This window comes from Solanum tuberosum, unplaced genomic scaffold (assembly GCF_000226075.1).
Source record: "Solanum tuberosum cultivar DM 1-3 516 R44 unplaced genomic scaffold, SolTub_3.0 scf00930, whole genome shotgun sequence".
NCBI classification, from domain to species: Eukaryota; Viridiplantae; Streptophyta; class Magnoliopsida; order Solanales; family Solanaceae; genus Solanum; species Solanum tuberosum.
In genome coordinates, this window is record NW_006239840.1 from 25,094 (window position 1) to 42,871 (window position 17,778).

The window sequence follows — 17,778 nt, forward strand, 5'->3', positions numbered from 1 at the left end:
TTTTTTTAATATCTTATATTATTACATTGTGATTTTAAGTACTTTTTATGTAATTTTTAAATCTAGAACAAATTAAAAGAAAAACAAGGAAAAATTTAAATGAAGAAAGTACTAAAATTTTCAAATAATCATATTTCTATATTAAAATGTTAAAAGCACATATATGCAAAAAATAATATACGGAAGACAAAATAATTTTTAGAATATATATTAAAGCTCTTTCTAATAATATCACATATTTATTCTATTTTTAAATATGACTCCTTCCGTATCAATTTATTTGAACATTTTTTTCTTTCACTTAAAAAAGAAAATTACTTCTTAATTTTAATTTTTTTACATAGCGTATCTATGATTATAAAATTAGAAATACTTTTTACTTAATATATGTGATATATTTTAAATTTAAGATTACAAAATTTAAAAATATTCTTCATATTTTACACTTCGTGCAAAAAAAAAAGATGAAACAATTAAAATGGAAGAAACAATATAAATAATTAATTAATTAATTAATAAATAATATTCAAAGATCCCTCGAGGATAGAAATTGGAAATAATAAAATATAAGAACAATGCAAGGAAAAATGAAATGGTGTACAAAAGTAATAATAGGGCCCACACAATTAAAGCCGTAAAAGAGGGAAAAAAGCAAATGGTTTTTTGTGTCCAACAAAAAGGAAGTACATTTATGAAGCAGGCAAGTACAATCATTTTTCAAGTTTGAAAAGTACGAAATACCATAAAGCAACCCTCTATTTTGATTTATTTACGCAAGTACCTTCATCGTCCGGCCCACGTGGAGGCTATTAACTGATTTCGTAGTATTGAGGTACTCAACACTTATGTAAAGTAAAGTATAGAATGACAAAAATAACCCTTAAATTGAGTGTATTTTCACGTAAGCACACGTGTTGACAGAGAAGAGTGTACTTATTCGCTCTTCTTATATAGTAATATATAGGTTCATGCCCTTAGATGTTATTTTATTACTTTAGCTGGCATCGACATTTTTGTAAATCTGATATCTACTTTGGAACATTTTATAATGTGGCATAGGCTGACAATTGAGATCATAAATTTAAAATAATAAAATTTAATTTATTATAGTACTAATATCATATATATATATATATATATACATACATATCATTTAAAAAATATATAAAAAGTATTATAAATTATAATAATTAACCGCTTTTTAAAAAAAAATCATATAACTAATTTGATTTACACTCCAAAATTCATAGGTGTCACATAATTTACACATTAATTCTTCATTACTTAATATATGTAATTATATCAATGACATATAAATTGAAATTAAAAAATACATATTTTATTTGAAAATCACGTAATAGTACTATAAGGTATAATAATTAACAACTCAACATATTTTAAAATTTTAGTTGACTCTCCGAATTCCATATGTCTCATGTAATTGAGACAGAGAAAAACATATATTGGTTTAAAATTAATAAAAATATTATAAATTATAATAAAGGTAAATAATTATATCAATGACATATAAATTGAAATTAAAAAATACATATTTTATTTGAAAATCACGTAATAGTACTATAAGGTATAATAATTAACAACTCAACATATTTTAAAATTTTAGTTGACTCTCCGAATTCCATATGTCTCATGTAATTGAGACAGAGAAAAACATATATTGGTTTAAAATTAATAAAAATATTATAAATTATAATAATTAACAACTTAAAATTTATAAAAAAAAACCTTTAAAATTTTTTAGTTGGCTCTCCAGATTCAATCGGTATTACAATAATTAAAACATAGAAATTAACATAAATTGGACTCCTGCTGACATTTATGTTTCCTTTTTCTAAATTTTCTCTTTTATACTTTATATAAATAATTTTTTTATGTAAAAAGTATTATAAATCATAATAATTAATAGCTTAAAATATTTCAAAACATATAAACAGTTTTTGTTAACTTTCAAAATTTCATCTATACCGCATAAATTGGGAGAAATATAGATATATAGATATTTTAAGTTGCTAATTATTGTGAGTTATAGTACGTTTTTATGTAATTTTCATATATATTACTCGGTCCTGATTTATGTGATACAAATGAAATTTCAAAAGTCAATGAATTTTTTATAAGTTTTTTTTTATATTAACTTGTTAATTATTGTGATTTCTAATATATTTACGTAAAACATACTCTAAATACAAATAATTAGCAACTTAAAATATATAAAAACATACTAAAAAATTGATTAACTTCAAATTTCATATGTACCACATAAATTAAAACAGAAACAGTAACATATATTGGGCCCCGTGCTGGCACGGGGTCCATATCTAGTATACATATAACTTAGTGTACATTAAAGGAAAACATACAATAATCAAAACTACTATATTTTTCACTCAACAAACAACATGTTTGGAACAATTTCTGAAGAGATTGAAGTTCATGTGCCAGCAAATGAAGCTTGGAAAATCTATGGCACTATTCAACTAGCACATATTGTAGTTAAAGAGCTTCCGAATATCATTCATAAGGTCGATATACTCGAAGGTGATGGTGGTGTTGGATCAGTCCTCAAAGTAACATTTCCACCAGGAACACCACTTTTGACATCTCACAAAGAGAAATTTGTTGTTATTGATGATGATAAGAGGGTGAAAATAGCTCAAGTTGTGGAAGGTGGACTTCTTGATCTTGGATTTACACTTTATAAGGTTAAGTTTGAAGTCATAGAGAAAGGTAAAGAAATATGTATCACAAAATCAACAATTGAGTATGAAGTCAAGGAAGAAGCAGTAGCTAATGCCTCATTTGTTAGTATCCAACCCTTTGTGGCCATAATGAATTTGGTTGCAAAGTATCTAACTCAAGGCAAAGATGGTCAAGCTTCCGCCTAATTAAGAGGTGGAACCAGGATTCAGAATAATATTATGAACATGAATGTGATCTTATTATATGTATGTATACTTAGTTCGAGCAAAAATCATATATACCCACAAAACTCGTCCTTGATCTGACTCTAAGTCTGACTTTTATGAAGAGTTGGTCAATGGTTCAAGCTTTGTTTGTACTTCAATGAAATGGAATTGGGCAATAAACATATTAGGTGAATTTTGTTTATTATTGATGCTACTATGATTTCTAGTATTTTGACAAGTTTGTGTTTCTTTATATTTAGGGGATTGGTCATGTACAAAATAACGAACCAGTCCAACCACAAGATAGCAAACTGGCCATGGAAGCAGATTTGAAGGATAAAAGTTACCCACAAGGTATCAATTTTTGTATGGTTACTAGCAAAGGAGGCCACTCTAACAGTGGACAACTTAATGAGCAGAGGTATGACACTGTGCTCAAGATGCTTCCTGTGTGAAGAAACAACTGAAACAGTTAACCATGTATTTCTGCATTGTCCATACACAACTCATTTGTGGAGAATCATCCTAAACCTCAAGGGTATAGCATGGACAATGCCAGGCAAGATAACAGAGGCTCTTAGCAGGTGGGAAGGGAACATGTTCACATGCTAAGGATAGGAGTTAGATGGAGAATTGTCCCAGCTTGTATATGGTGGACAATTTAGAAGGAGATGAAATCCAGATGTTTTGAGAGCTTAGAGAATGATGTGCAGAAGATCAAGTTGAACTTCATCTTACTGCTATGTTTTTGGTGTAATCAGATTTACTCTAATGATCCTATGTCTATCATAGATGTTCTAGATTCTTTATAGCTAGAGAGGGAAGACACTAGAGCTTTATTGTACATATGGTTTCAGTACTACCCAAGTACTGTTTTGATCCCTGATATGACACAAAGTTACTGATTTCAAAAAAAAAATAGTGAGCGCTCTTACCCTGGGAAATATGCAAGTATAGACGGAACTTATTACCTATTCCATTTAATTTTATGCGGTGGAGTTTCACTGGACACCGAATTTGAAAAAGGAAGGAACTTCTATTCTTAAACATGTCATGTCATGTCATATTTGTGGCTATAAAAGCATGTCATCAGAGATAAAATGGGAAATTTATAATTAAAGTATTTTCAATTGTGGAAAGGCGTTGTTCTTTTTTAAACATGCTAAAAAGAAAAAGCGTGCCACATAAAATGGAGTAACTTCTCTCTTCTTTTTTTCCGATTACTTTGGCCAGTGTAATTTTCTTTGCAGAGGGCATGTAAGGAATGCAAGATACAATTCTCATTGCCAGTACATCAGCCTTATAGGGTAAAGATAAATCCTCAGACAACTCTGTTGTGGAGAATAAGTGATGGAGAGTAGTATTGATATCAATTGTTGCTGCAGTATTCTTGTTCAGTTTGCCCTTTTTTCTTCTTCATTTTGTGTGCTTTATAGTTGGAAACCAGTAGTCTTGCTAAGCATTCCAAAATTTGTTCTTTCAAAATTGTTGTTCTTGTATACTCTCTTTTCTTTTTGGCGTGGCTTATATTGTTTGTATATCATATGTTACTCCTCAAGTCCATCATAAAGTACATTATTGCAAATCTTCTTGTGTATGAAGCAAACACACTAATAAGGGCATTAAAAAAAGAAATGAAGCAGAAAGTAGTACCTATAATCAGTTGCTTCGCTTTCAGAACTTCAGTTTCTGGCGTGACAGTGATGAACCTGTTCTGCAAACCCAAACATAAACAAAATTGACATCATATAATGTAGTGCCTGTCTGATATGTGCTACTTCTCAATATATTGCAGAAAGTTGTTATTTATTCTCAAACAGATAGAAAATACAATACATGAAGATAACAAATAGCATTGAAGTGATATTCCTGAACTTATAATGTGTACACATAAGGATAACTCACACTATTTATCATATCAAGAGAACAGTAATACCTGATTTCCAAGATAAAGAATAGTGGAAAAACAATCAAAATATCAAAAGTGATGTACCTCCTCGATAAGCCTGCCTGAAAGCCCAAGCAACGTTTTGATTGCAATTTTTCATCTTCCACAATTGCATTGGATTCAATTTCATTTGAAGTGATAAACCAAAAATGTATCAAAGTTATAACATAGCCGAATAAACCAACAGGAAAGCAATATTCACTTCTTGTTTTCCGCGTGAAGCTCTGGTATCATGTCAAGGATGGAAGGATTCTCACTTATATCCTTTACCAGTAACTCAGCTGTAGTTGCGTCAAATGAGAAGCCCCTTCCAGTCATTTCCTTCATTAAAGTTACCATTTCATTTATTTTCCTGCACCTAAGATATCCTCGCACGATAACATTGTAAGTGACATTGTTTGGAAAACAACCGTTCTCTTCTATTTCTCTAAGCATATCCTTAGCTTCATCTAACAACCCTTGTAGACAAAATCCAGTTATCATTGTAGTGTATGTTCTCACATTCACAAGCAATCCCATTGAGGAAAGCTTCTCAAAAATAGCGCGAGCTTTATTGAGTTCACCGTTTTTAGACAATCCATTAATGATAATATTGTAAGATTCAATATCAATATTTTCTTTGTTTTTTTCCAACTTATTAAAGAGTGACATAGCTTCTTCAACAAGTCCATACTTAAAATAACCATCAAGCAAAGTGTGATAAATGGATAAGTTAGGTACTGGCCCAGTAGATACCATCTCAACAAACAATTGGTTTGCAACACCAATTCTTCCAACTTCAAACAGGCCTTGCAAGATAGTATTGTAGGTAACAATATTAGGCTTTGATCCCTTTTGAGAAATTTCACAAAATAATTGCATGGCCTCGGCGAGTTTCTTTTTCTTACAGTATCCATTTATTAGTATGTTATAGGTAAAAATGTTAGGCTCAATGCCCTTATCTATCAAGATATCAAAAATTCTCCTAGCTCTATCTAGTTGACCACGCAAGCAATATCCATCCATTATCACATTGTAGGTGATTACATTAGGCTCAACACCCTTTTCAACCATGTGTTTCATTACTTCCTCGGCATCTTCAATTTTCCCCTCTTTGCATAGTCCATCTGTTAGTATGGTGAAGGTGCGCACATCTGGATACATATTAAGGTTCACCATCTCTGAGAACAAAGTTTTAACCTTTCCCACTGACCAAGCTTACACAAACCATCAATTATTGAATTATATGTGACTATGTTTGGAGGAATGTCTTTCTGCTTCATCTCGTTCAGAATGTTGATTGCAGCATCTAAGTTTCCATCTTTGCAAAGAGCATCTATAACAATGCTGTAGATATATATGTTGGGCTCAGTGTTACCTTGTTCCATTAACCGGAGCAAACTTAAAGTTTTCTGAGTATGACCCCTTTTGCTGAGCCCATTCATTACAGTTGCATACATGAATTCATTGGGCTCACAAATCTTGTCTCTCACCAATTTTTTGAACAATTCAACAGCATCTTTAACCTTATTTTCAGCAAAGATTCCCCTTACTAGAGTTGTAAAGGGAACATTATTAAACGGAATGCCATTCTTCAAGTAAATAGGTAACACCGAAAATCCAAGATCAGCATGATGCATCAGGCAATAACTATTAATCACACTATTCAAGATGAAATCACTAATTGGAATGCCCAATTTCAGCATTTGTCGGAAAAGAGAGAGGACAGCTGAGTAATGCTTCATACTTATCATAGTCTTAAACAATTTAGAGAAATCGACAACTGAAGGAAGAGGCTTCATTCTAACCATTTGACGGAATAGATTCACAGCATCATCTAAACACTCAAAACTGCAACTATTTAACCCAACTCTACCCTTTACCTTTACTTCACTACTGCGTGAATATGATGAAAAATAAGAATAGGAGATATGAAAGGAAGAGTTAGAGAGAATACCATTGCATTTCCGCAGAGACATTCTGCTCATCGCCATTGCTAAAGCAAATTTCTCTCACTGAGTTGCTCGATAATTTCAGTGTGACCTAATTTTGAAGGAATCTCTTTTAACACTTTGCTTGGATATAGTTGTTCATAAGTTATTATATTATATTGTATTGTACTGTATTGTTTTAATGTATATTGTGTTTGAATAGATTGTATCATTTGAGTTAAAAAACCTATAAGAAAGTAGTGTACGTGGTAGAACTTTATGAAATTGTCGGATAAAAAATGAAATAGGATAATTAAATAATAAATAAAAATAAACGTATAGTATCCTTTCCATTCATCTAATCCGTCAATCTCCACCCCTTGACCCCTATCAAGGGTGAGTTTATAGCCTAAATATAGGGTACCTGAACCCATGATCTCTTTGTAAAATTAAGTATTTTGTGGATATATTTTTTAAAATTGATATAATATACGTATGCTAAAAGAAGACTAAATAGTGTACATGATTGAATGTTTGAATTATCCGCCCAGAGGATCAGAGATCAATTCCCACTCCCCAACTCATTCCAACCCCATAATAGTTTTCGAGATAACACATTATTTGTTTTATGTCAAACGCAACTGTCAATATACTATTAAAAGCAAGACGTTTATGTGTCTTGAATCTTAAGAGATTTGATGTTGCTCCAAGAGCCCTTTTTGTTTGGCTAGTTGCCAAAAACAGGTTGGGACTAGTGACAAAGTCATAATTTTTACCAAGAGAAGTTAAAATATAAAAAGTAAAATTGTGTAGAAGTCAAGAGGTGTTGGCATATTTATACATAAAAGAAATATTTTTACCAAGCTATACAATTGTAATATTCAGACGAAGGAGTGTTAATTGACATCCCTCAAGTATATGTGGCTCTACCACTGGTTGTGGTTGTGACAATGGCCATGCTCAATTCTGAGCCCTGGCAACTTCTGAGCTAGCTAGCAGCTTACATGCTTCAAAACTTACTGAACAATCAGGCATCCAAAGGGATCGCACTGTCTCCAGCTTTGCAGCATTGGACAACAGAGCCTCATCGCCTAAGGGGCAGTCTCTAATCTCCAACTTGCGGAGGCTCTCACACCAGAGAGTATGTAGTGGAGGTCTAGATGGTTATCCCCCGGAAAAGCTAAAGAAAGCATCTCTAACTTCTTAGCATGGACCCTGATGTACTCAAACACACGGTCTGTAAGGAGGTCAGAAAGAGAGAGTTGCCACAATTCCTTGCAGTGTTGAATAATGGCCCCAAAATCAGCATCAAGTGGTTCAAGGGTTACAGGATTTTGAGGTTTGATAATACACAAACAAAATTGGATGATATTAGAATGGTTCCTAGCAATAGTAACCAAGGCGTCATTTGTCATTTGGCAGCAGAAGTATAAAACTGACTGAAGCTTAGGGCAGCTGTAGCTCTTGCTCTGTCAAGGATACATTTGTCCTGGAGCAAATGGACCAGAAGGAAACACCCTAAGCTCTTGAAGTTCCTTATGCAGTCTCCTCAAGACCGCTATCTTCAATGTAATCTAACACCTGTAGTCAGTGGCGGAGCCAGGATTTTTAACAAGGGGGTTCAAAATCTGAAAAAATAGACACACGAAGTAGCCTAAGGGGGTTCGACATCTACTATATATATCTAAAAAAAGATTTTAATCATGTATAAATAATATAATTTTACGCCGAAGGGGGTTCGGATGAACCCCCTCATTGAAAGGTGGCTCCGCCACTGCCTGCAGTCACGTCCATGTCAAGCAACGTTAAGTGTAAGCTGGACAACCAGTTAGGCAGAGAGATACATCAGAGCCACTAGACAGAGAAGAACACAAACTTACAGGTCCTTTGCCTGAATAATATCTCGTAATTTAAACAGCATGCGTGAAAAATAGTGAGTGCTCTTACCCTGGGAAATATGTAAGTATAGACGGAACTAATTACCTATTCCATTTAATTTTATGCGGTGGAGTTTCACTGGACACTGAGTTTGACAAAAGAAAGGAACTTCTAGTCTTAAACATGCCATGTCATATTTGTGGCTATAAAAGCATGTCATCAAAGATAAAATGGGAAATTTATAATTAAATTATTTTCAATTATGCAAAGGCGTTGTTCTTTTTTAAACATGCTAAAAAGAAAAGGAGTGCCACATAAAATGGAGTAGCTTCTCTTTCTTTTTCCGATTACATTGACCAGTGTAATTTTCTTTGCAGAGGGCATGTAAGGATTACGAGATACAATTCTCTTTGCCAGTACATCAGCCTTAGAGGGTCAAGATAAATCCTCAGACAACTCTGTTGTGGTGAATAAGTGATGGAGGGTTGTATTGATATCAATTGTTACTGCACTACTCTTGTTCAGTGTTCCCTATTTTCTTCTTCATTTTGTGTGCTTTATGGTTAAAAACCAGTAGTCTTGCTAGGTATTCCAAAATTTGTTCTTTCAAAATTGTTGTTCCTGTATAATCTCTTCTTTTTTTTTGGCGTGGCTTAAATTGTTACTCCTCAAGTCCATCATAAAGTACATTATTGCAAATCTTCTTGTGTATGAAGCAAATACACTAATAAGGGCATTAAAAAAAGAAATGAAGCAGAAAGTAGTACCTATCATCAGTTGCTTCGCTTTCAGAACTTCAGTTTCTGGCGTGACCGTGATGAACCTGTTCTGCAAACCCACACATAAACAAAATTGACATCATATAATGGAGTGCCTGTCTGAAATATGCTACTCCTCAATATATTGCAGGACATTGTTATTTATTCTCAAATAGATAGAAAATGACACTACATGTTGATAACAAATAGCATTGGATATGATATTCGTAAATTTATAATGTGTACACATAAGGGTAACTCACACTATTTCTCATATCAAGAGAACAGTAATATCTGATTTCCAAGATAAAAAATAGTGGAAAAACAATCAAAACATCAACAGTGATGTACCTCCTCGATAAGCCAGCCTGAAAGCCAAAGCAACATTTTGATTGCCATATTTCATCTTCCACAATTGCATTGGATTCAATTTCATTTGAGGTGATAAACAAAACTGTATCAAAGTTTAAAACATAGCCGAATAAACCAAGCGAACAACTTTTCACTTCTTGATTTCCGCATGAAGCTCTGGTAACATGTCAAGGATGGAAGGATTCTCACTTATTTCCTTTACCAGTAACTTAGCTGTAGTTGCGTCAAATGAGAAGCCCGTTCCAGTCATTTCATTCATAAAAGTTACCATTTCATTTATTTTCCTGCACCTAAGATACCCTTGCACAATAACATTGTAAGTGACATTGTTTGGAAGACAATTGTCCCCCTCCATTTTTCTAAGCATATCTTTAGCTTCATCTAACAACCCTTGTAGACAAAATCCAGTTATCATTGTATTGTATGTTCTCACATTCAGAATCAATCCCATTGAAGAAAGCTTCTGAAAAATAGCAAAAGCTTCATCGAGTTTACCGTTTTTACACAATCCATTAATGATAATATTGTAAGATCCAATATCAATATTTTTTTTCTTTCTTTCCAACTTATTAAAGAGTGACATAGCTTCTTCAACAAGTCCGTACTTAAAATAACCATCAAGCAAAGTGTTATGAGTGGATAAGTTAGGTACCGGTCCAGTAGATACCATCTCAACAAACAATTGTTTTGCAACACCAATTCTTCCAACTTCAAAAAGACCTTGCAAGATAGTATTGTAGGTAACAATATTAGGCTTTAATCCCTTTTGAGAAATTTCACAAAACAATTGCATGGCCTTGGCAATTTTCTTTTTCTTACAGTATCCATTTATTAGTATGGTATAGCTAAAAATGGTAGGCTCAATGCCCTTATCTATCAAGATATCAAAAATTCTCCTTGCTCTATCTGGTTGACCACGCAAACAATATCCATCCATTATCACATTGTAGGTGATTACATTAGGGTCGACATCCTTTTCAACCATTTGTTTCATTACTTCCTCGGCATCTTCAACTTTCCCGTCTTTGCATAGTCCATCTATTAGTATATTGAAGGTTCGCACATCTAGATAAATATTAAGGTTCACCATCTCATAGAACAAAGTCTTAACTTTTCCCCACTTACCAAACTTACACAAACTATCAATTATTGAATTATATGTGACTACATCGGGACAAATGTCTTTCTGCTTCATCTCATTCAGAAGGTTGATAGCATCATCTAAGTTTCCATCTTTGCAAAGGGAATCTATAACAATGTTGTAGTTAATTATTTTGGGTTTAGTGTTCCCTTGTTCCATTAACCGGAGCAAACTTAAAGTTTTCTGAGTATGACCCCTTTTACTGAGTCCATTCATGACTGTTGCATACATGACTTCATCAGGCTCACAAATCTTCTCTCTCACCAATTTTTTGAACAATTCAACTGCATCTTTAACCTTATTTTCAGCAAATAGTCCCCTTATTAGGGTGGTAAAGGTGACAACATCAAATGAAACGCCATTCTTCAAGTAAATGGGTAACACCAAAAATCCACAATCAGCACGATGCATCATGCAATAACTGTTAATCACACTAGTCAAAATGACTCCATCAATTTGGATACCCAATTTCTGCATTTCTCGAAAAAGAGAAAGGACAGCAGAGTAATGCTTCATACTTATCATATTCTTAAATAATTTAGAGAAATCAACAACTGAAGGAAGAGGCTTCATTCTAACCATTTGATTGAAGAGATTCACAGCATCATCTAAACACTTTAGTTTCTCAAAATTTAACCCAACTTTACTGCAGCGTGAAGAAGAAGAATAAGAATGTAAAATATGAAAGGAAGAGATAGAGAGAATACCATTACATTTCCGCAGAAAAATTCTCCTCATCTCCATTGCCATCTTCAATTTTCGGTGTTTTGTTCTTCTGTGTGACCTAATTTTGCCTACACATACTTTATACGGTGTTAAAATTATTGGGAAAATGCATAAGTAGCTCCAGCCTATGTCCAAAATCTCTGACACCTAACATTTACTAAGGTACTATTACCCCTGAACTTATTTTAAATATAATTTTCTATCCCTTTTCGGCCTACGTGGCACTCCTTAAAAAAATTATCAACACACGCTGGGCCCACAAGATAGTGCCACGTAGGTCGAAAAGGGATAAAAAATTATATATAAAATAAGTTCGAGGGTAATAGAAAAGATTAGGTGTGTCTCAGAAATTTTGGACATAAATTGGAGTGGTACTTATGCATTTTCCCTAAAATTATTAACAAAGTAGTTGTCACACCTTCTGTCTTATTAGTCAAAGATGTGACTTTCACAGGGGCGATTGCTCTTTGTTGTCAAATGGAAAGTTACCATGCTTCTACCCAAAGGTGATTAGTTATCAATGAAGACATGAATCGTCTTCTCGACACAAATTAGTATAATCTTCGATTTAATTGTGACAAAGATAAGACAATAAATGTTGTTCCCTCAATTTATTGGATGTGTCTTCCAGAATTTGAACAATTACGGTAAAACTTCTATAAATTAATATTGGGTAATATTTTCCTTCGGTCCCGACAGCGACTTGGGCCAATGGAAAAAATCACCAATTTCGATAAAATAATAAGATAATATATTTTCAGAAGACTCCTATATAAATATATGGTCTCATTATATCATAAATTAATAATTCTTTAAAAGTACAAATATATCTAAGACAATTTAGTGAAATATGATTCTATTGTATTTTGGTTTTTCTTAAAATTTAAATCTAATTGAAACTCATCTCTAACTTTTCCTATTGCATCCAAGAGCTCTGGTGTTGTCTTTTTGAATTGCACCATAAATTTGTGAAGAGTTCTAGATGCGATAAGTGTTTTCTTATGCGTAACTGGTTCCAAAGGTATAGTATCGTCTTCAACTTCATCATCAACATTGTTTTTTCCGATGGTATCTACAATTTCTTCGAAGCTCTGGACCTCTGAACGTGTATCACTTTCACCTGGATAATCCAACAGGTTATTGACATTCATTTTATTGTGATAACCGAGGTCATTAGTCATGACCTCAAGTTCATCAATGACGTTTTCACAAGTAGGTTCATTCAAATTCTCTGAGATTGCATCCCCTGAATAGATTTTACAGTGTCGAAAACAATTTGTTATCGTCTCTTGCTGAACATTTGTTGTCCAAACAGGGATTGCAAAATTGATAGCATCCAAAACATTGATCTTTGTTGTATCAATTTGTCTCACTTCATAGCCTTCTAATATCCTACGATAAAATCTGTTCAATAATACATCTTGAAAGCTCTTATTATCACAACATCACAAGGTTGAAATTAGTAAGATACAATGATTTTGATGTATTCGTTATACTTTATGCATAATATTTTTAAATGTGAAATCAATAAATATGACACATAAATTAGTAAGATACAATGATTTTGATATAATCAAAATTAACTTTCATCAAATCTCAAATCATTCTTTAAATTGATAAATTATAATAAAATTTCATGGTCCCACCTATATTAATTTATAGAGGTTTTACGGTATGTCTAAAACAAAAGTGGTCAATATAGAAATTTGTGGGTATACCATTTTCCATAGTTCATGGGTATGATTATATGAGCATTTTCTTATCGATTAAACAAAAAATTGAATCATTAAGAACAAAATATCGATAATAAATATCTTATAGATTTGGTTATTAATTTAAGGTATTGGCATTAAAAGTTAAAGGATTCTTTGTTTAATTTTAATTCTTTTTTTTGGAAGATTCGCTATAATAATGAAATTTTTTTTGCATATACGCACAAATCAGTCAATCATATCAGAATTTGTTAAATCAGACCAAATCGAATTACTAATGGGATGCCCTAATACGGTACAAAAATGTGTTTTAGCTAATGATCCAATCAAAGGAATAATTGGAACAAGGGTATCGAACTTCTTAATTGGATTATTGATTAAAAATGAATTTTCTAACATTGACTTCGTGCCATTGAATGATTTAGTAGCACACTTGAAAGATAGTCCATAAACCGAACCGTTAATTAGGGTAGACATAATATCAAAATTTGAACTGAACTAATTTAATTTTTTGATGTCGATTTTTCGCTTCAGCATCGGTTCTTTTCCTTGGATAACTCAATTCTTCGATCCGGTGTTCAATGCAAGGATCACGATTCCACGGTGCACCAAATAATCGAAGTTTCATTAAATAAAATCAAAAAAATATTTTATTTTTAAAATTATATTAATTATATATTTTGAGTTTTGATCCAACAGAATTAAATTTGGGCAATTTACATAAATGATATATTATATAACTTTATTTACGAATTATACATATCTTTTACTCTTGCATAGATCAGCCTTACTTTCGTACCACAAATAACATGGCCACTATCACTGTTTTTTATACAATTTTAATATCGATTTTTCACAGCTTCACCTCTTTTTTTCGGTAAATCACAACCACCACCAGACCACTGGTTATTTACATTTAATACGATTTTGATATAACCTTAATACAATTTTTTAAGAACTTCACCTAATATAACAAAAATATTTTTAATACAAATATATTATAAGTATTATATGTGAATTTCAAACATTTCGGTACTATTTAAATTAGTTTACATTGTTAGAAATGTATTATATTTGTTCTGGAATAATAACTATTTTTCTTAGTGATCTGAAACAATATACCTACAATATAATTTTAACCAGATATAAATAGTAATATTTTTCTCCAAAAAAAGTTCGGACGAACCTCAAACAATAAGCTGGCTCTGCCCATTGTCATGAGGTCTCTTGTCTCACTCTTAGTAACTCAATCGCGACAGGCCGATTAGCATCTGGTAATTGTTCGCTAGTATAGTGATTAGCACTTTTTAAGCTTCATATATAAAATTATAATCATGTAAATAGATATAACATTTATTTTAACATTAATTATTATTTTTAAATAATTTTATTCTTCTTATATATAATTTTATTAATTGACACGAGACATACATATAAAGCACGTATGCTAAGCTAGTTTTTTTTATGTACGTGCCAACTAAATGGAAATGAGGAAAATAATTAACACTGCAAAATCGTAGTTTAGGAGATAATTTAATACTCACATAATTTAATAGTGCAAGTTACAAGCTACTTATTAGGGATTGGCTTTATGTATTACATCTTATCTTAGTAGGTCCAACCATGCCATCACTTTTGAATAGGAGTCATAAAATAATGAGAAAATTATCTTCGAATCAAAAATTTGAATCGTGAATCAGTTATTAATATTTATATTAGTGTAGATATTTTACATCAGATAAAATTACAAAATATGGTTGTTCACTGAATTTTGAATGAACTCTCTTTTATATGTTACCATAGAAAGAAAACCATCATTCAAGCAAATCTCTATGGGGCTGATTTTTTATATTATATGTTAATATTACCATATTATAATTATTTATTTATCTTTAACAAGTTAACAACAATAACTAGCTTTATATTAGTAGGATCTTTGTAAAATGACCTTTTTTTTATAATAACCTTATCAAATATTAATTATTTTAGTTTACTGTATTCCCACTTTTATTGCTAGTCATTTATTTTCATAATAAATAAAATAATAAATGCTTTATTTTTTCAAAACCATATATAGAAATAGTATACGTTAACATTTTGATCAAATATTTAAATTTTTTATATATTACAATATTTTTTGTCAATTGGTAATTAAAATAATTTACATTGAAAGATCCGCGCATATTTGAATTTCATTAGACAAAAATTATTTGATGCATTGTCCTTCTTTAATTTTGAATTATTGAAACATAAATACTTTTTAAGATTTTAAATTTTAATAATTTTGTTGTGTTTACAACATTAGAAAATTAGGTTTTCCTTTTTGCATCCTTTTTTTTTTTTAACATCCAAATAAACGTATATCAATCAGTCTCTATGTAAGTTTAAAAAAATCTCGATACGAACGAGGCGTTTGTAGTGTGGTGTGATGGTACAATTGGCCGGCCATATGTGAACATCACATCTCTCATTCGGCAAGGCCTAATAATTATATGCTCCAAATATTATCATTTTTGTGTATATATATATACATATAACTTAGCGTACATTAAAGGAAAACATACAATAATCAAAACATACTCAAAACTACTATATTTTTCACTCAACCAACATGTTTGGAACAATTTCTGAAGAGATTGAAGTTCATGTGCCAGCAAATGAAGCTTGGAAAATCTATGGCACTATTCAACTAGCACATATTGTAGTTAAAGAGCTTCCGAATATCATTCATAAGGTCGATATACTCGAAGGTGATGGTGGTGTTGGATCAGTCCTCAAAGTAACATTTCCACCAGGAACACCACTTTTGACATCTCACAAAGAGAAATTTGTTGTTATTGATGATGATAAGAGGGTGAAAATAGCTCAAGTTGTGGAAGGTGGACTTCTTGATCTTGGATTTACACTTTATAAGGTTAAGTTTGAAGTCATAGAGAAAGGTAAAGAAACATGTATCACAAAATCAACAATTGAGTATGAAGTCAAGGAAGAAGCAATAGCTAATGCCTCATTTGTTAGTATCCAACCCTTTGTGGCCATAATGAATTTGGTTGCAAAGTATCTAACTCAAGGCAAAGATGGTCAAGCTTCCGCCTGATTGAGAGGTAGATCCAAGATTCAAAAGACTATGATGAACATGAATGTGATCTTATTATACGTATGTAAACTTAATTCGAGCAAAAATCATATATACCCACAAAACTCGTCCTTGATCTGACTCTAAGTCTGACTTTTATGAAGAGTTGGTCAATGTTTCAAGCTTTGTTTGTGTTTCAATGAAATGGAATTGGGCAATAAACATATTAGGTGAATTTTGTTTATTATTGATGCTACTATGATTTCTAGTATTTTGACAAGTTTGTGTTTCTTTCTATTCAGGGGATTGGTCAAGTACAATGTATTATGCAACACAATTGGTTTCATATTTATGTGTGTAGATTGTGTTAATCTATAGGAAGAACATACTCAAGTGGATATATCATAAGATTCGATTATCAGATGGTTAAATAGGGAAAAAGGTGAGTACAATAGCTTATGAACGATCAATACGCAATAATTTTAAATCTCATAAAATTTCACTCTACTAAATAGTCGATATCGAAATGGTGTAGATGAGAAAGATACTTGTGCACTCTTATCTTTCTTCTCATCTTCTATTGACTGAACTCAAATACCATGGAGGATTTGCCTTGAGTGAAATCCAATTCAATAACAATGGGAAATCCATTTTTAAAACCATCCAATTTATTAAAGTCCATTGATCTGACTAATCTCGATCCACACTGAATAGACCTACTATGAGGAAGTAAAGCGCCTATGTACCAAAATGATCTCTATTCATAGGATTCGAACCCAGCTGGTTAAGGATACAAGAATCTCAACCATCCCAATAAACCTTTGGTGGTGAATCCATTTCTCAATTATGATCTTCTTGAAGCAGTTTTCATTTCACCAACCTAGACACAAGCCTAAAGCTATATGCTTAATTCTAACTTAGTTTGCTACTTTCTTCTTCATTGATAAAAGTTAAAGAAAAACCATGATTTATCCCTATATTCTTCATTGATAAGATCTAAAAGAAGGGGGCCTTAGCCTTTATCAAAGACCATTCTCTTTCCCTATATTCTTCATTGAAAAGATCTAAAAGTAAGGGGGGCCTAGCCTTTCCCCAAACCATTCTTTGTCCCTATATTCTTCATTGACAAGATCTAAAAGTAAGAGGGGAGGGGAGGGGGGAGGGGGGAGGGGTTGGCCTTTTACCAAAACCACTCCTTTTCCCTATATTCTTGATTGATAAGATCTAAAATGCCTTAGCATGTGTGAATTAGGCACAAACAAAAGCATGGTAAATAAGGGAGGGTTGGTGAAGTGGTCCAGTATCTGCCAAATTTCGAACCGTGTGTCAC

At 32.1% G+C, this 17,778-nt stretch overlaps 2 protein-coding genes, 1 long non-coding RNA gene and 1 pseudogene across 3 annotated transcripts; 2 read left to right on the plus strand and 2 right to left on the minus strand.

Annotated features, from left to right (window-relative positions):
• The window catches only part of LOC102600580 (uncharacterized), a 26,327-nt pseudogene extending 14,590 nt beyond the window's left edge, over window positions 1–11,737 (minus strand).
• On the plus strand, window positions 2,421–3,382 carry LOC107059190 (S-norcoclaurine synthase-like). The gene is made up of 2 exons (XM_015305666.1): window positions 2,421–2,822; window positions 3,188–3,382. The coding sequence occupies exons 1-2, from the start codon at window positions 2,421–2,423 to the stop codon at window positions 3,380–3,382; spliced, it is 597 nt and encodes a 198-aa protein (XP_015161152.1).
• On the minus strand, window positions 7,577–9,766 carry LOC102601600 (uncharacterized). Its single transcript, XR_001472541.1, has 2 exons — window positions 9,431–9,766; window positions 7,577–8,366 (listed from the first exon to the last, which is right to left on the minus strand). It is a non-coding gene; the product is annotated as an uncharacterized lncRNA (long non-coding RNA).
• Window positions 11,738–15,983: 4,246 nt separating the features above from the next.
• On the plus strand, window positions 15,984–16,469 carry LOC107059191 (S-norcoclaurine synthase 2-like). The gene has a single exon (XM_015305667.1). The coding sequence runs from the start codon at window positions 15,984–15,986 to the stop codon at window positions 16,467–16,469; it is 486 nt and encodes a 161-aa protein (XP_015161153.1).
• The last annotated feature ends 1,309 nt before the right edge of the window (window positions 16,470–17,778 follow it).

Coding starts and splice junctions, on each gene's coding strand:
- LOC107059190 (XM_015305666.1), top strand. CDS start 2,421: ATGTTTGGAACAATTTCTGAAGAGATTGAAGTTCATGTGCCAGCAAAT. Junction 2,823..3,187: donor CAGTAGCTAATGCCTCATTT/GTTAGTATCCAA, acceptor CTTTATATTTAG/GGGATTGGTCATGTACAAAA.
- LOC107059191 (XM_015305667.1), top strand. CDS start 15,984: ATGTTTGGAACAATTTCTGAAGAGATTGAAGTTCATGTGCCAGCAAAT.